Source organism: Bombyx mandarina, chromosome 22, assembly GCF_030267445.1.
Source record: "Bombyx mandarina strain Sakado chromosome 22, ASM3026744v2".
Classification (NCBI taxonomy): Eukaryota; Metazoa; Arthropoda; class Insecta; order Lepidoptera; family Bombycidae; genus Bombyx; species Bombyx mandarina.
Genome location: NC_143228.1, coordinates 9,136,424 through 9,156,021, shown reverse-complemented (window position 1 = coordinate 9,156,021; position 19,598 = coordinate 9,136,424). Strand labels below are relative to the sequence as shown.

Sequence of the window (19,598 nt, the reverse complement as noted above, 5' to 3'; positions counted from 1 at the left end):
TGACATAAACGGAAAAACTAAATTTTGTTTTTATAATTTATTCATAACTACCGGATCCGATACGTTGTCCTGTTTACAAAATATAGGTATGAATGAAATGAATGAATGAATGCATATACAAAAATTAATTCAAGTCGATCCAGCCGGTAGATAGATAAATAACCTTGATACCGACTGCAGTGCCATCAATTGTGAATCTAAGCTATGCAGGGTGCCATCCAAACGCATACAAAAAAATCATTCAAATTAATCCCGTCGTTTAGAAGGAGTTCGGTTACATACACACGTACAGTAGAATTGTTTAAATAAAGATATAGGTTCTTAGGGTGTATCTTAGACCTATTGGTATAATAGAAAATTAATAGATCACTTTCTACTCTTACCAGTTAAATTGGGTCAGAGTACTACTACTACTGCTACTGAGCTGGCGCTATGACCCCGAAGTGCGTCTTGGCCTCCGACAATAAGCTTTGCCATTCATCCCGGCGCTGCGCAACACCTTGCCAGTCCGACACTTGGAGCTCACGTAAATTTCCTTCCACAGCGTCAGACCAGCGCTACTTGGGCCTGCCTCCGGGGCGGCGTCCCTCCGGTACACCCGCGTACACCCATTTCACAGCCCGATCCTGCTCCATACGTACTACATGCCCGAGCCATCCGAGCCTCCGTGCCTTCATTTTCCCCAGAATATTTGGCTCACCAAAAAGCTTCTCCACATCCGGAAAAATAAGGATGTGGAGAGCGTCAGAGTACGATGGTAGTAAAAAAATTCTGGCACCTCGAGATGTGGGGATGTAAGGATCGATTCACCAGGGAATGCACCGCAGCGTTGTTCGAGTATTAAACCTTATTATGAAGGTTAACTGAGTTATTGTCGCTAAGGCTTACTAACTTAACTTACTTATAAAGAATATAAATAAAACATCACACAAATTCGTAGATATTTTATTGTTAAATACTTCCGTGGTTCTTTTTTTTTTTATGAAAATAATCTTATTAGGTTGGATTCGGAGGCTGTATGAATAATGGCTAAATTTTGTAAATAGAACATAGTTAATAAGATAAACGAATCAGGTTTCATAACAATATACGTAATCGAAATCTATTTGCTATTCACAACAGAGCGGTAAAAACTTCACTCATCAACAAACATTTTAGCGTACTGATATAGTTAACAATGATGATAAATCGGGAATTTTCACTGCGCAAACATGAAGTCATATTTAATTTTTATATCTGATGAGAAGTACAAACTAAGCGTCACACTTTCAGGATATTTCTCTAAATGGTAAGGTTCGATTTAAAAGGCTTGATTACGCTAACACATAATATTTTTCTTCATATTCCGTCTAATTTTTACAAAATATATACACTTATACATTCTATTAAGACTCTTGGTAGAGTGGTAGAGTTAACATTTTTATTTATATTTTGACATTCAACAAGTGTGTTATGCTTACATCTAAGTTGAAATAAATGATTTTGAATTTTGAATTTTCTTGATTTCTTGGACATTCTGTTATGGATTAAGTTTATTAAATAATAGTGCTATTAAAATGGTAATAATATCTTTGCTTTGATATAATATATTTTACTTTTATCGAATTCTGTGGACGTTGGCAGTTGAACTTCTGATGTTGGACGTTTGTTTTTGGAAATATTGTAATACAACTGAGAATTGAACTTCAAATCTGAAGCTGGGTTTTCGTAGCTAGTTAACATACACATAATATACGGCTACAATAAACATTTATTTTTACAGCATTTCAATTTTACGATCTATTATGAACCGTAATACATATTAAGTTGTTATTTTCCGATTTAAACGATTTGTAGAAATCAAACTATTAAAGATAACAAAACCAAATTAGATATAATTGCTCGATTCCATATGCGTGAACCAATTCCATGAAATGAATCCGTTCTAATTCGTAAAACGTGTTTCAGACAATTTGGCATATTAGACTGAATAAAAGGCAACGACTCCTCATTAGGTATATTAACATGTACATAATATTTTAGAAATCGTTAACAATAATTCATATGTTATGAGATAATTTAAATTATATTTAATAGTAATCTATAATTATATTATATTATTACTAACATTATAAAGCTGAAGTTTGTTTGTTTATTTGGTTGAACGCACTAATCTCAGGAACTACTGGTCCGATTTGAATGTCCGATCCGATTTGAAATTCTTACAGTGTTAGATAGCGAATATTGAGGAAGGCTATAGGCTATATAACTAGTCAGGTCATAAGTATTGTCACACAGTAAAAACTTTTCTTTTAGAATGCTGGCCACAAAAAATTTGATTGAATTCGAATTTCGAATTGTTCATGAAAATAAAAATGTATACTTTTAGAATTTTACTCATTTTTAAATATGGAGTGGACGCTTAAAGAAGACCGTGTTGCAGTTATTGCGTTGCATCGTTGCGGTTACGCGCCAATTCAAATTTTTAACATACTGAAAAAATTTAATATAACCAAAAGATTCGTTTATCGTACCATCAAACAATACAATGAAGACTCTAGTGTAGATGACAGGTCAAGAAGTGGTCGCCCTCGGTCTGTTAGGACTCCAGCAGTGATAAAAGCTGTGAAGGCGCGAATTCAAAGAAATCCCAAACGTAAGCAGAAACTGTTGGCCCTTCAGATGGGGTTAAGCAGAACCACGGTGAAAAGGGTGTTAAATGAAGACTTAGGGCTTCGGGCATATCGAAGAAAAACAGGACATCGTTTGAATGCTCGTCTAATGGACCTGAGACTGAAGAGATGCCGCGCTTTGTTGAAGCGGTACGCGGGAAAAAAAAACGGGAAATTCTTTTTTCGGATGAAAAAATTTTTACCGTAGAAGAGAGCTACAACAAACAAAATGATAAGGTGTACGCACACAGTAGTGAAGAAGCGAGCAACCGTATTCCGCGTGTCCAACGAGGTCATTTTCCATCCTCGCTCATGGTATGGTTGGGAGTTTCTTATTGGGGCTTAACAGAGGTACATTTTTGTGAAAAAGGTGTAAAAACGAATGCAGTTGTGTATCAAAATACAGTCCTGACGAACCTTGTGGAACCTGTTTCTCATACCATGTTCAATAACAGGCACTGGGTATTCCAACAAGATTCGGCGCCAGCTCATAGAGCGAAGAGCACACAAGACTGGCTGGCGGCGCGTGAAATCGACTTCATCCGGCACGAAGACTGGCCCTCCTCCAGTCCAGATTTGAATCCGTTAGATTACAAGATATGGCAACATTTGGAGGAAAAGGCGTGCTCAAACCCTCATCCCAATTTGGAGTCACTCAAAACATCTTTGATTAAGGCAGCCGCCGATATTGACATGGACCTCGTTCGTGCTGCGATAGACGACTGGCCGCGCAGATTGAATGCCTGTATTCAAAATCACGGAGGTCATTTTGAATAAACTTTAATGTCATAACAATCTATGTTTTGTTAAGTTCATTTTGGTATATGAATGGTTACATAATGAATAAACTTGTTTCAATTATTTTACTTTAAACATGTGACAGAATTTATGACCTGACTAGGTATATATAACATTACGCTAAGACCAATACGAGCGGAGTACTAATAAAGAATGTTTCAAAATGGTTTTTGTTTTCCTTTTGAGAGCTTCCGCTATGTGCGCTGCGGAAACGGTTAAAGTTTGGCTAAGTTTGGCTAATATAGGACAGAATTTTTCCCCTTTGAAAGTTCTAAACAAAAGTCCGCGACAGCAAAAAATAATACGATACCCGAATTCCTAATCCGATGTTGATGCCTCCAAGGATGGTACGCATTAGATAATCCCTTTGCAATTGTAACGGAAAGTTAAAAACACCAGCAGAGCTTAATGACCGACCTCATCTCGGTCATTATCAAGACGCCAAAGCCGGAAAATCGATTGTCGATCGTGTCGCAATTAACGACAAATTTAATGAAATTGCCCCAACAAAATCCGAAATTATGTAAATCTCTTACAATGTTAGTACTCGTGTTAGGGCGTCATGTGAGCCCCCACAAGCACCAGCCTGCTTATTTCTGACGTTAAGCAGTAATGCGTTTCGGTTTCTTCAAATCGAATATACTACTAAGTATAAGTTATACCTTAAAAACCGAGACTTAGAACTCATGTTTCAAGATGGGCGGCGCCATTGACATGGTTGATGTCTATGGGCTCCGGTGACCAATGAACACCAGGTGAACCGGACCATACATTTATAGCTGAGCCGTGAGTATTAACGATTACTACTGTAAAATATGTTAGACAAGAAATGAAGGAACCCTAATTTTGCCCAGCTAACCTAACCATATAGCCCAACCAGGCTCGTTAAAGACTGTTAAAAATGCTAGTGTAGACCAAATGTTCGATGTTTGACCAGAATTCCTTGTATTAAATGAATTGTATTTGCTCTCATAATTATAGTCTGCCCAGCAAACAAGTCGCTGTTATCACTACCCTTATAGTTTTTATTTTGAAGTTCTACAGATCTACATACTGTCTTCTCCACTAATAATAGATCGATATCATCTTATTCAAACACAATTCGATTGCAAACAATGAACTGACCAATAATGAGAGACATTAGTGAAATTGTAGGTTAAAAAAATATCTAACGAGTTTATATCGCTCGTTAAGCTTTTATGGCTTTGAAATATAGTTAGTTATCTTGATTGAATTCGCTGTTATTCTGCTTACAAAGAAATTACTTTGACAATTAAAAACCGTTATAAAACTATACAAGATGCTGATTAGAATATTTCTTGTGGTAAATATGTTTTTGGACTTAGAAATGAAAATTTGCTATTTTCTTTAAAGAATGAATATGGCAATTTCTCTCCTGGTAACATGTTATGATAAATTAATAACTATTAATAAATTAATAATTTGCGTACGTATATTATTTTGGCATGTGACATACCAAGAATTTATTTTTAATGTGCTATTGTTTTTTTCTTCACATTTTCCTTTGAGTTATTTTGTATTCTCAATTTAATATTGAATGATGCTTTACCACCCAATTTCACAGCGGGCTTTTGTTCCTTAACCACTTTTTCAAATCGTTTTACTGTAATTATTTAACGTACAATTTTGTGAATTTTATAAACAAGAAACTATCGCTTCTCTTAGTGTTAAAAAATTATACTCTCGCCATAGGAGCGAAAATTGACATTCCAACACGCGTAGTTATTCACAATGCCAAGCATTATTTATATATTTATTTATTAGGTACACAATACACATCAGAAGCTAAAAAGATACATAAGCAACACAAGTAAAAAGAAACAAAATCTGGCTTGCAACATAAGCCATGTGCGCACGACTAAACAAGAAAAAGTGCTGAATTTGTACACAATGTTCCTTACAACTATACGACAAAAAAACACGATAACGAAAACTAATCTAACTTATAATGTAAGGAAATAATTTTATTCACAATATATATTTGAATACAGTAAAAAACTGTTCATTCAAAATAAATGTTAGTACTTTAAGTAACCAGTCTAAAATAAAGAGAAAAAGTGTTGATCATGTAACAAAAAATAATGTAATTAAAGAATTGCCGCAAACACATACATTTAATATTATTAAAAAAAAATATGTTAAACTTCGTATTTAAATAATTTCAGTCTCTCACATTTTGTGGAATTATTATCATGGGGGATTGCACGAAAAATATTAGTCGTGTTGATAAGTAAGTATATTCATAGTTTGTCTTAAATTGTATTATAAGGTATACGATTATATATGGCAATAACATTTAAATTGATACCTCTTTGTCCTATGCCTATAGGATAAGATGTCCAGTGTATTCATAGCAACCCATATGACTCTAGAATAAGCTCCTGCAGGAAGATATACTTATTCATAATCACAAAATATGCAGTTAGCACGTGTTCACGAACGATTTCCACGTTGAAGGGATAGTATTAGGTTATAAAATCTAACCCGCAAAAATTATAATTTATGTAATTACTGACAGCAGCAGAGCAATGGTAGAGTCACAGTTTTGACACCAGTTTGAAAGAAAAGGACGACCGTTCATTTAAGACATAAGCCTAATGTTTCAAGGTGAATGAACGTACGTTGTGATGTTTATAGTTTCCAGTAACCACTTAGCATCAGATAGGCTGTGAGCTCGTTCACCCGTCCGAACAACAAAACAAAAGCATGTTAAAAATGTGTGTTTGTTCGTATTTGTAGCACTGAAATACCGTTCATCCGATCTAGATCAAACTTTCTCAACTTCTTTCTTGCCCTTGCATGAGGCAGACATTGCATAATTTATTAAAAGTAGGTGGCGCTTTAATGATTTCCACAAATTGATCTCAATCCCAAAATTGACAACGGACCGAAACCGAGTTTCGCTGATCTGCAATAAGCTGTAGATTTTTCCCTGTCATTGTTATTGAAAAACATTTTTCAAGTAAGGTAAAGTAGTAAGTTTAAGGTAAATAAAATGTAAGGTAAGCAGTATATAAAACCTACCAATGACATTAAAAATGTTCATGAGCGATAGTAAATGATTGTATGAATAAGCTAGACCTACTCGCCCGCTTCGTTGGGCATTTAAAATTAACATTATTATTTATTGTCATTATTATTAGGGAGCCCAACACTCATATAAATAATAGCCTATCCATTAAGTACGTATATTGTCTACATGGATACCAAGTTTCAAGTTAATCGGATGCATTGTTCTGTAGTTATAACGGAACATCCGTAAAAACCACTGTAGATTTATATATTAGTGTTGAGTGTTGATGATGATAATAAATGGTAATGAACGATGATTTTCGTTGCTGATAACATAAAACCACTTTAAAATTTTGCCAATGTAACCGAAATCTTTGACTATGGTGATTCGACCATTTTCATGAACCTATAATTTTTTTCTAACAGTGATACGATCGTGAAACAATTGAATGATACGCAACATTATCATCACCAGCCAATGTCATTGCCAGCACCACTGCGTAGAGTACTAATCATAAACGGTGAAAATTTTTTGAGGAGTAAGCCCAAAAAAGTGGAAAATCTTTGCTACGAAGAATACGACAAAGATGGTAAATTAGTCAACAGAGTAATGATGTACAATCTTCAGGACGTTGCCAGCTTTATTGAAAATTACCTTAACCCTGAAATATGCTATGGGAAATGTGTGTCCGGCCATTAAATGCGGTAATTTATACACACTATATATACACAACTATTTAATTATGATTACTGCTACACACTACTTCTGTGTTCAATAAATGAATTGGTTTAATTTCATTTGATTTAATCAATATTTTACTGTTGTTCAGTTCTAAAATCATTGTTATTTAGATCATTAATATAATAATATGATGAAAATAAAAAATTGCTTATTAAGGTGGATTTATTAATACGATAGTATACAAATGTATTATTATAATATAGTATCGGTAGGCACCATCTATCTCGAATATTTCCGCCGCAAAGCAATTATGCATTCTGATTTGAAGGTTGGGTCACCAGATATACATTACCATCAATACCTAACATTATGACTCAGGTGGATTGCTGTATGCACGTCTATGAGCTCTGCTAGCCCTTGCACGTCAGGTGAGCCACGAGGTCATTCACCCATCTACGTAATAGAAATAAATAAAGTGGATACGTAGATATCAAGGGGTGAAAGACTATTTGATTCAAGCGACATATCGTTTAGTATGCGGCATTTATCTTTGTAATTAAAGGTCCGTTTTATTTAGTACTAGCGACCCGCCCTCGCTTCGCTTCGGAAACATTAAATTTTATTATTGATAGCTGAGTCCCGCGATGTAACCCGCGGTTATTGTCGTACCGCGGGTGACGCCGCGAAGCGAAGCTAATCTAAAAAAAGTAGCCTAAATTACTCCTTATATCATCAGCTATCTATCAGTGAAAGTCCCGTCAAAATCGGTCCAGCCGTTCCAGAGATTAGCCGGAACAAACAGACAGACAGACAAAAATTGTAAAAAATGTTATTTTGGCGTATGTACCGTATATATATTCATATGCATATAGTAAAAAGCGGATATTTTAATATTACAAACAGATACACCAACTTTATTTATATGTATAGATTAGTGTCAACAATTTCATATTTTAATTGAACTTTAATTAAGTTTACCCCGCTCAAACAGCTAAAGCAGTGTTTTTGTTACGATATTTTTTCATAATTTTAAACATCAAATGGCTCTCCTGTACATTTGCAAAAATGTCGCTTAAACAAAATAGCTTTTCACCACTCGAATAAATCCGAAGTACCAAAGCAGATTAAGAGTGTTTGGTATTAATAACAGGAAAAACTGCTGCGATTAATCACATAAAATTTATGTACCTAAGCACTTTAATCTCGAATCGATTAATCGGTAGCACCTTTTCGACCAGCCATTTTCGACTCAATCTCTATTCAGATAAAATAGTTCTATACTCGTTTATACTTTAATAGAAACTAAAATATGTTGTGAATTAAGCATTAAAGTCTTTAGTTTGATGACGAACTTTATACATACCTAGTAATGACTCGTGATTTAAAATAGGTTAGGATAATAAAAGTAGAGAATGTTAGAGTAAACAAAAGTGAAAAATTGCATTAATTTAGAATCTCAATTAGAATATAGAATATAGTGATATAGCATTTGGAGTGTTTATTCCTGCTACTAAGTTATTCTTTTTAATTGAGACCGTGAGCGATGCATTCAACCTCTGAGTTGTTAGGTCTCCTTCTGAGGCGCTCGCACTGCTGTTAGCAAATCACACCCCTCCTGGCTGAGCCCGTGCTCTCCCACTTGTCCTGGTGAAGCTGGAAAGGTCACCCGTAATTCTTCCTTCCTAAAAAAGCCTTTAGTTGCTTCGCAACGAAAATAACCAGGTCAGTACCAATTCGTACGGAGTCAAATCAAGTATATTCAATGAAATGTATTTTTTTATAATATTTCTATATAATCTATGCCCATTTAGTTTGCTATCAAATATTATTCTTATTTAGTTACTGTCAACTTTACTGTCAACAAGATTTGTCACTGTTTTTTTTGCTAGTTAGTTAAAATTTTGATTAAAACAACCGCTTTTCGTTACTTAAAAAAACAGCTTAAATACATAATTAAATTCAATGCAAGCAAACATGCAAGCAAACCATAAATCGGGGTATCTTTTTTGATAGAAAATATAAAACAAAAATTAGTTTTCTTGTGGTCGAAAATCAAACCACATCACCTTGCAGAAATAAAATATCGGTGACAATTGGAGTTTTCGTCCGGAGACAATCTATTTATACTGAAACTACAAGACGTCATGTTTTACCATTCATCATTCTCTTGCTCTTCTCCCAGTCATCTGGGATCGGTGCAACATGTTTTCTCCTTCTATACTACTCCTCTATTATAATAATCATTTCCTCGCTCACTCCCCTCTCACACATATCGTCTTTCACGCAATCCATCCATTTCTTCTTAAGTCTACCTCTTCCTTTAAAGCAAACAGCATACACCTAGGGGTTTCTTCCTGTATTTTCCACGTCAAGTCATCCATCACTAGCAGGAAGAGATAGGAATTTGGGCAGACCCTTGGTGTAAGCCCACTGCCACTTTGAACTCGTCGGGATTCACTGCGGCGGTTCGTATATACGTCCTGGATCGACTTATCTGGATCGACTTATCTGGTACATGGCACAGATTAACCTCACATGCTTACTAGGTATACCTTTCTCGTTTAATGAAATGCTCTAGGTACCCGGTCGTACGCTTCTTCCAGATCAACGAACACCATAAATGCAGATTCCTGTGTACATCACATTATTTTTCGCACATTTGGCGGAGTGCAAATATGGCGTCCGTTGTCCCATGACCAGGCATAAACCCGAACTGGATTAGGATAATCTCACTTTCGCTTCTCTATCACTTTCTCCCAAATTTCCATACTATGTGACGTAACCTTTATTCCTCGATAGCTGCCACAGTTTTGCACATACATTTTATTTTTGTATAAAGGCACCAATATACTGGTGCTCCATTCCGCAGGGATCACTTCTTCTTGTAGCAGCTTATTGAAGAACAAAGCCAGCCACTCATATCTGTCTTCTCCCAGTATCTTCCATACTTCCACTGGTATACCGTCTGGCGCTTCTGAGTTTCCGTTTTTCATACTTCTCACTACTTCTCTAACTTCATGGAATCAGTGTGTATACATTGATTTCATTCACAATACCGACGTTCTCTGGCTTCCTATCAATCACCATATTCCAGCCGTTCTCCTCATTCATTATTTTTTCAAAGTATATCTTCCAGCGGTCTGTTATTCCCTTATCTTTCATTAGAGCTTTACCTGTCTCATTTTTCATACATTTAACATGCTTAATTTCTTTCGCTCTTTCTTTTCTATCTCTCGTGATACGGTATAGTTCCTTTTGTCCACGAGGTCCATCCAAAGCAGCATACAGTCGTTTCTATCTGCATCAGATCTGGCTATAGCAACCGCTTTAGTGGGTTGCGATACTCCCATCCTCCATGCACCTTATGCAAATCTCTTTACTCTCTGGAATGCCAATCATTACACTATCAAAATCCTGCCAAAATTTTTCTTTCACTTCCTCCTTGTATTCGACCTGAGGCGATATATACTTATAACATTCAAAATAACACTTTCACTATTATAATCCTATCACTCGTTTTTATGACATGCGCCATACAATCTTTTAAATCCACATCTAGCACTACTCCCACACTGTTCCTTTATCCACCACTTCCACTATAATACAACTTATTAATATATTCTTCACCAATCTCTCTAGCTTTCGCTCCTTTCCACCTAGTCTCTTGCAGACATGCTATATTTATTCTTCACATCCGCTAGCTCCCTTTCTTTTCCGGTCACACTACCTACATTCCAGCTTGCATACCTCAATCTCACCTCTTCCATATTTTGGGCTTGCATGTTACGTCACACCCGACATGCGACAACCCTAGTCCACTTTCCACAGAGACCGGGTGCTGTCGCTACGTGTAGCCTATGGGGGACGCCTTAGCCCTGTCGCTCTCATTTTTATTCATTCTCATGTTGCTCTATGTTTTGGCAATTTTTTTATGACCGGCCGCCTGCCTGACTTCAACCCTCCTTGGGAATGCTTTTGTTGACCTTGGGCCTAGGTTATATTGGCTTTAGCCACGTTTTGGCTCTTAGCCGCCTTTTACGACACCCATGAGCTAAGTTTGGATTAAGGGTATTCTTAGGCGCCCACCACACGCTTGCACCACCACATATTTCACCATTATGGGAGAAAATTTAGTGGATGTCTATTCCTACTCGAACGAGGCGCCACGTTTCGTGTATGTCAATTAAAATATACAATGCACATTATATACATAATTTGACGCTATTTAAATAAAAAATAATATAGATTAAATTAATGTTTCACATTAGATACATAAGCTAGGTTCTTCTCTTGTGTTATGGGTACTAAACGACCGTACCGTACTAAAGAACAAATAAAACCACCGAATTACTTTATTATTTTAACTAAATACAGTTACATAACCTTCTTAACAGAATATACTAAAATAAGCTTTTAATCATGATTATTACAAACAATATTCTAACAGAAACGATTTTTAGAATATACTAGCTGACCCGGCAGACTTCGTAGTGCCTCAATCGATAAATAAAAGACACATCAAGGGGACACATCAAAGGAAAAACAAAATTTTTTGTTTTTATATAATTCCGAACTTTTTTATATTTTCTCACCTTTTAAACCTTGCCTGGACTTCCACGAATAATTCAAGACCAAAATTAGCCAAATCGCTCCAGCCGTTCTCGAGTTTTAGCGAGACTAACGAACAGCAATTCATTTTTATATATAGAGATTATGAATATGAACGCTTGTATATTTGAATGTACATATGTGTGTGAGTAACAAACTCAATTAGGCAAAAACGGCAAAAGGGATTTTAATCAACATTTGTATGATGATAGTTTATAGCTTGGATTATTACATATAATACTTTTTATCATGGTACATAACAAGTTCCCGCAATGCTAATAGTTACGAGAGAGTTTTCACAGGGTCGTGATTTTATGTAATAAGGGATTTATAAAATCGATTTTTGAATTTATTGACACAGACTGACAAAAGCAACCCTTTAATTTGTATACTTTAAATTTAATTTATAAAACGATACACACATCGTAAGCGATTAAGGCTATTTTTTTAATTATCATATAAAATGTAGTCAATAACAAAAACCAGTTCTATGTTGAGTTCCTTTGTTTTCTTTTAACCTTCAACTTACTTAATGGATATATTTTTGATGACCGAAAATATGTTCTAAATACGTAAGTTATTGCAGATACATTCAAATATTAAAATTGATCAACCATTGTCCACAGTTCTAGTCTGTTTTGCCAATACATAATATAGATTGTCATCCAACCAACGAAGCTAGTAGCTGCGAGGAAACTCCTGACCGGTTGAATAATTCGTCATCATAATATATTGATGTTGTCTGCAATAAGTAATATAAGTTTTAATCAGTATGTAATTTTACTTTATGTTAGTGTTCTATATTCGAAATATTTGAAGTATTTGCATCACTTTACACGTGAAAGATAGCTGTGAATATCCGGGTTTTAAAATTACATTTGTTGGATTTGAGTTTTATTTTTTGGTGGCTAAGCTCTGACCGGAACCGATGGAGGCTGACAGTAGACAAGCTAAAACGGAGTCACGATCCTCAGCAATGAGGGAGCGATGGAGAAGAAGAAGAAGAAGAAGCTCTTGCAGTTCACTTGATTTTAGGTGATTATAAAAAACCTAAAAGCATCATACTATGACCACCATGAGATATGAAGTTGAAGTCTCAATTGAATTAGAACATAGCGATTCTGTTCTTAAAGCTGCAACGAAGTAATTTTGGTAGAAATAAACAATATAGTGGTGTCATACCAGGGGATTTTTTATTATTATTGTGATGTATTGACTCTGGGTAAGACTGTAAGATATAATTCGTGGTACGTAAACGTCTTTTGCACATTGGAAAAAACACAAGCGAGATTTGCGTAGATCTATGGCATGTTTCTTGTTACGTATGTGTTTAAAAATCTGTTGCACGTTCCCATAATATGTTTCGAGACTTAATATAGCACTGCGTTTTTAGATATTTTGAAAGTCAAAAGTATACGCTACGTATAATATTATCCTTAGAAAGCTCTTTGTAGCAAGCAGCATTTGGTGGTATCATGAGAAAACGTTTAGTATGGATTTTAATAGAAAAACAAAAAATGTACTCACGTATTCAGAATCTGTCGTTGTTTCATATGTGCTTTCAGTAGTAGATGGTTCGTCTGTCGTGAATGAAGTTGTTTCTGTGTTTTCAGTAGAAATATCTTCAGACTCTTCTTTATTTTTTTGAGGAATTTCATTGGAGCTAAAACGAGCATCCTTTTGATTTCCCTTATCTCTTTCATTGATAGCATTATTGGAGTGAGAAAAAGTATCGGTGGCACCAGCTCTTGAAGTAATCATAGGCAAATTAGATTGAATTGCATTAAAAGTAGATCCAAAATATTTATTCGTATTTTTCATTTCTGTAAGCCGGAAGCCTATTAACGGTTCTGGACTGTAAGCATTAGAACAAAGTTAGTTGTAAACAGTAATGTATATTTTAAATAAGTAATTGATTCGTGAATTTGAGTCCGCGCGGGTAGGTACCACCACCCTGCCTATTTCTGCCGTGAAGCAGTAGCGCGTTTCGGTTTGAAGGGTAGGGCAGTCGTTGTAACTATACTTGAGACCTTAGAACTTATATCTCAAGGTGGGTGGCGCATTTACGTTCTAGATGTCTATGGGCTTCAGTAACCACTTAACACCAGGTGGGCTGTGAGCTCGTCCACCAATCTAAGCAATTAAAAAAAAAAAACACAAAAACACGAAGTACATACGAATCCAATATAGATCGTGTTGTATAAAAATCAGACTTCAACTAATATTTTCACAAATCTGAACTTACATGTTCAATTGAAAACCAAAATTGAAGACGCCATTTTGAAAAGCAGGCCGTATTTGTCTTTCATAATTTGCACTTCGGAAATGTAAAGGATTCGTTGAACAAAAACAAAACACCAACGACAGCACGAGAAACTGTAAATTGATTCATTTCATATATCATTAGTTAATTGCACAATATCAATAATCAAACAATTTGGTCATTGTATTTTCTCAAACTGTACTCACATGTAAATAATTGACAACCATCTTCTTCTTTCATAAAAATAAGACACAGACACTGCTCAAATTGTTCTTGCTATATAAAGCAAAAGAGAACCGAATTCCTTTTAAACTTTTAACACATTGCAAAGTACGTTCTCTGATCTTGAGTGTGACGAATGATTTGAGGTATGCTGCATAAAGATTTCCTGTTTGTTCGTGGAACTAAAACGTTTATCCATTTTTTGTAGGTCCGTAACTACGTATGATGCTGTACTCGCTCGACTTTGATTGCTAGGTTTTGCAGGTTGCAATTTAAAACAGATAAGAGGATAAATAATTACCAACGACACTGAGTCATCAAAAACTGATGAGTTTTTTTAAATATTTTGCTATGGATATACTCGTAGACGTAGCTGACGGTCTAATGGTATCAAGCTTGTTACCAAGCCTCATAGGTATTAATTACAACCTGAATTTCGAAACCCAACTCGACACATTTGTTAGTTCAACAAAGAAATAATGAACCTAATATTAAAAAAGATTATAGACAGTAATTACATCACAAAATCAGTTAAGACTACTAAATGTCGAGGTTCAAATTTAATCGGAATTTTAAAGTAATCATCCATATTTACATTACAGAATATTTCAACATCCAACCATCGAAGTGGTTTATTTATTAACTGGTACAATATATGTGCTATGTGAATTATGTACAAATTCTGTTATGGATCGAGATTGTTAAATAATACTATTATTAAATGAGTTTTAGTTATTATGAGATCAAGAGCTAATAAATAAATAAATCAGGAGTCCACCAGCTGTTTTTATTTTTTATTGCTTAGGTGGGTGTACGAGCTCACGGTCCACCTGGTGTTAAGTGGTTACCGCGTTACCGGAGCCCATAGACATCTAAAACGTTAGTGCTGCCTCCTTCCTTTTCAACAATAAAAAAGTATTAGTTTACTGATTTTAGTTACCATTTGCTGAATTTTTGCCGGCTTACTTCATACAAACAATCAATAAAAACAATAAATAAATATTCAGAGATCGAGTCGGACAACAATTCGGCAAATTGGAAAAAACGGCGATAACAGTTCGAATGGTATGCAACCGCAATTAGGGAAAGAACCTGCCGATATTCAAGCTGCAACATTCACGTTAATCATAGGACCAGATGCAATTGACATCGACAACAGTTTTAATTTGAATACAATAGACGAACAAAAGCTATGCATCATTATCGGAAAGTCCGAAGAATATTTCGCACCGAAAACAAGACAAGATTTTATTTGGAATAAAATCAACCCAAATCAGAGAAAAAATGCTCACTAAAGAAAAACTTGAACTCACAAAAGCCATAGCCATCCGTAAAAGCAGTCAACAAGCGTCCAAACAACATAACCAGTTTGAGAATAGCAACAAGAGTGAAAAAAATACTCACAGTCCAAAGTAAGAACTTCAGAAATTAAAAATTTAATTGTAAAAGATGTGTTTCATGCCACAGAGATAGGGAATGCCAAGCTTACAACAAATTATGCATAAAGTGCAACAAGGCTGGTCATTTTGTAAGGATGTGTCGTTCCCAAATTCAATTGAAACGAAAAAATAAAATAAATACTTTAGAAGGAAATTTTACTTCAGGGAATTCAGATGAGTCATTTATGGGACGAATAACTGTCGGCAACTCCAAAGATTGGACAGAAAATGTCCAAACTGCACCAAACGATTTTGGCAAATTAGATTATCAAAAAGAACACAAGAGATACTGACATTTTCTACACCATGGGGAAGATATTCATTCAAAAGACTTCCATTCGGACTATCGTCAGCACCTGAAATTTTTCAAGAAATTTTGACTATTCTTCTCAGTAAATTCAAAAATGTAAGAGTATCAATCAATGATATCTATATTCATGCCAAAAAGAAGGAAGAGCTACAGAAAACGGTCAAAGAAGTAATAGAGATATTTTCTGGTTTCAAGCTCAATCAAAGCAAAGGCATGTTTGAAGCCAAAATAATATTTTTTTTGGGTAATGTAGTCTCAACCAAAAGTTTAAAAGCAGATCCTGAAAAAGTTATAGTCATAGAGTTCATAAAAACACCACAGAACAAAAAAGAACTGCAAAGGGTACTAGGAATGATAACATATTTAAGTACTAGTAATAAAGTATAAGTATTTAATTAACAAACCCTTTGAGAGATCTGCTTCACAAGGAAACAAGTTTCAACTATCATGATGAAGCACTAAACAAAAATAAAAAAGTTTTACAGAATCCACCAATGTTAAAACTATAGGATGTAAACAAACCGCTCACACTAAGTGTGGATGCAAGCTCAAAGAATCTGGATCAGTACTTCTTCAGAAAAGCCAACCAATAGCTTATGGAGCCAGAACATTGACTAAATCCAAACAAAATTATCCTATTTGGGTACAAAATTTCCATGACTATATCTATGGCAAAGAGTTATTAGTCGAATCAGATCACAAGCCGCTCAAGACAATATTCAGAAAAAACATTCAGTCAGCCCCAGCTAGAATTGTACGTATAATGCTCAAACTTTTTTTTTTTTTTTTTTTTTTTTTTCGGGCCGGTGGCCGAACCTCCTACGAGGTCCCCGCGCGCCCCGTATGTGAGACTCAACGATCTGCAGATCGCGGGCCCAAGGATTTTAGGGCCCACCCACTAAACGACTCCCCTGCACTCTTACACCCGACGTCCGATCCTCTCCGAGGTCAGAACCCGGATGAGTTAGGGGGGCTACCGCGGTCAACACTACAACCAGACGGCGCGGCTCACCCCAAGGACGCCCAGCCGACGGAGCCTTCGAGGTGAATCGAAGGCTCGGAAACGTCGGCCGTCTGGGTACGGCAGCCCGTCAGGCCGCCCAGACAGTGCCGCTGGTGTCCCGGAATACCCCGCTAGTATAATGCTCAACCTAACACCATATACACCAAATATTATCGTGTTGCTGGATGAGGTGGGCAAGCTGCTGGAACGCATTCTGGCGGCCCGTATCATCCAGCATCTGGTCAGGGTGGGACCCGATCTGTCGGCGGAGCAGTATGGCTTCCGAGAGGGCCGCTCAACGGTAGACGCGATCCTTCGCGTGCGGGCCCTCTCGGAGGAGGCCGTCTCCGGGGGTGGGGTGGCTTTGGCGGTGTCACTCGATATCGCCAATGCTTTTAACACCCTGCCCTGGTCCGTGATAGGGGGAGCGCTGGAACGACACGGAGTGCCCCCCTACCTTCGCCGGCTGGTGGGTTCCTACTTGGAGGACAGATCGGTCACGTGTACCGGACACGGTGGGATCGTGCACCGGTTCCCGGTCGTACGCGGTGTTCCACAGGGGTCGGTGCTCGGCCCTCTTTTGTGGAATATCGGGTATGACTGGGTACTGAGGGGTGCCCTCCTCCCGGGCCTAAGCGTAATCTGTTACGCAGACGACACGTTGGTCGTGGCCCGGGGGGGGGGAGTTTTGCTGAGTCTGCCCGTCTTGCTACGGCTGGGGTGGCGCATGTCGTCGGCAAAATCAGGAGATTGGGCCTCGACGTGGCGCTCAGTAAATCCGAGGCCATGTGGTTCCACAGGCCCCGGAGAGTGCCACCTGTCGATGCCCATATCGTGGTTGGAGGCGTCCGTATCGGGGTCGGGGTGCAGTTGAAGTACCTCGGCCTCATTCTGGACAGTCGTTGGACCTTCCGTGCTCACTTTCAAAATCTGGTCCCTCGTCTGTTGGGGGTGGCCGGCGCGTTAAGCCGGCTTCTTCCCAACGTTGGGGGGCCTGACCAGGTGACGCGCCGTCTCTATACAGGGGTGGTGCGATCAATGGCCCTATACGGGGCGCCCGTGTGGGGCCAGTCCCTGGCCGTGGGGGTAGCGAAGCTGCTGCAACGGCCGCAACACACCATCGCGGTCAGGGTCATCCGCGGCTATCGCACCATCTCCTTCGAGGCGGCGTGTGTACTGGCTGGGACGCCGCCTTGGGTTCTGGAAGCGGAGGCGCTCGCCGCTGACTATCAGTGGCGGGCTGACCTTCGTGCACGGGGCGTGGCACGTCCCAGCCCCAGTGTGGTCAGAGCGCGGAGGGCCCAATCTCGGCGGTCCGTGCTGGAGTCATGGTCCAGACGGCTGGCCGATCCTTCGGCTGGTCGTAGGACCGTCGAGGCGATTCGCCCGGTTCTTGTGAATTGGGTGAATCGTGACAGAGGACGCCTCACTTTCCGGCTCACGCAGGTGCTCACTGGGCATGGTTGCTTCGGTGAGTTCCTGCACCGGATCGGAGCCGAGCTGACGGCAGAGTGCCACCATTGTGGTTGCGACTTGGACACGGCGGAGCACACGCTCATCGCCTGCCCCGCATGGGAGGGGTGGCGCCGTGTCCTTGTCGCAAAAATAGGAAACGACTTGTCGTTGCCGGGTGTTGTGGCATCAATGCTCGGTGACGACGAGTCGTGGAAGGCGATGCTCGACTTCTGCGAGTGCACCATCTCGCAGAAGGAGGCGGCGGGGCGCGTGCGAGACGCGCAGGCCCGCCGCCGTCGAGCGGGGGGCCAGGGAGGCGGATTTCGCCCAAGCCCTGGCCCTCTAAGTGTTTCGGGTCTCTCTCACATGTCGGCCTGGGGACCGACGAAGGGGACCTAAGAAGATGACGTGCAAGCTGCTCTGCACGCGTTTTATGCAAGAGCGTCCGGGTGATGGAAGGCCGGCTATCCTCAACCCACGCTGGTTCTGACCCAGCGGGATATTCCGAGGGTAGACCATTCTAACCGGCGCCATCTAGGCGGGCTTCGGATAGCCTGCCGACCGAGAGGGCTGGTGGTCGTGGCGCCGACGACCACCAGTCCGGCGTCCCGAGGGGGAGGGTGATGGGAGAGATGTGCTCCGCACTAAACGCTTCACTTTCCCCCCTTTGCCTTTTCATGAGTTCTGTCTCATGCGAGGTTGGTTGGTTGGAGGACGTTGGTTGTTGAGCGACAGGAGGTTTTAGTCGGTTCAACTCCGACATGCCCCGCCCTCCATCCCTAGTGGAGGGCGGAAGTCCGGTGATTTCCTCCTGACAAAAAAAAAAAAAAACACACACACCAAATATTACATTTTAAAAGGCACAGAAATACCATTAGCAGCCTTTTAAGCCGTGATTGTGACACTTCAAAACTGAACGACTATCAGGAAGAAGACCTGAAGATCACAATAATATTACCAACAACATTTGACTCCACAGAATAGTTGATCAAAGCAACAAAATTTCCAGAAAAAGTTGATCTACTCCCTACAGAACTGCATCACTACTTCAATTTCAAAGAAGCGCTATCATACTTCAAAGGTCACACAATTGTAGTGCCCAAACACAAGTACCTCAGTACCTCATGCTAAATT

General features: G+C 38.6%; 2 protein-coding genes across 3 annotated transcripts; one reads left to right on the top strand and one right to left on the bottom strand.

Moving 5' to 3' along the window:
- The first annotated feature begins 4,145 nt into the window (after positions 1–4,145).
- On the top strand, positions 4,146–9,007 carry LOC149500334 (uncharacterized). Its single transcript, XM_089737053.1, has 3 exons — positions 4,146–4,166; positions 5,636–5,700; positions 6,909–9,007. The coding sequence occupies exons 1-3, from the start codon at positions 4,146–4,148 to the stop codon at positions 7,180–7,182; spliced, it is 360 nt and encodes a 119-aa protein (XP_089593179.1). The 3' UTR covers positions 7,183–9,007.
- Positions 9,008–11,498: 2,491 nt separating this feature from the next.
- LOC114244785 (uncharacterized) lies at positions 11,499–14,395 on the bottom strand. 2 transcript variants are annotated; one of them, XM_028176687.2, is made up of 4 exons: positions 14,242–14,395; positions 14,018–14,148; positions 13,300–13,627; positions 11,499–12,514 (listed from the first exon to the last, which is right to left on the bottom strand). In XM_028176687.2, exons 1-4 carry the CDS (start codon positions 14,260–14,262, stop codon positions 12,434–12,436), a joined length of 561 nt encoding a protein of 186 aa, XP_028032488.2. In that variant the 5' UTR covers positions 14,263–14,395; the 3' UTR covers positions 11,499–12,433. The 2 variants fall into 2 exon arrangements, with proteins under 2 accessions (XP_028032488.2, XP_028032489.2); XM_028176688.2 differs by having other exon boundaries at positions 13,300–13,519.
- Between the last annotated feature and the right edge of the window lie 5,203 nt (positions 14,396–19,598).

Excerpts from the sequence above, each read along its gene's own strand:
- LOC149500334 (XM_089737053.1), top strand. The coding sequence starts at position 4,146 with ATGGGCGGCGCCATTGACATG. Across the intron at positions 4,167-5,635 it reads TGGGCGGCGCCATTGACATG|TCTCTCACATTTTGTGGAAT; the intron begins GTTGATGTCTAT and ends AAATAATTTCAG. Across the intron at positions 5,701-6,908 it reads AATATTAGTCGTGTTGATAA|TGATACGATCGTGAAACAAT; the intron begins GTAAGTATATTC and ends TTTTTCTAACAG.
- LOC114244785 (XM_028176687.2), bottom strand. The coding sequence starts at position 14,262 with ATGGTTGTCAATTATTTACAT. Across the intron at positions 13,628-14,017 it reads TTTGGTTTTCAATTGAACAT|TCCAGAACCGTTAATAGGCT; the intron begins GTAAGTTCAGAT and ends TAATGCTTACAG. Across the intron at positions 12,515-13,299 it reads CAACGACAGATTCTGAATAC|ACAACATCAATATATTATGA; the intron begins GTGAGTACATTT and ends TACTTATTGCAG.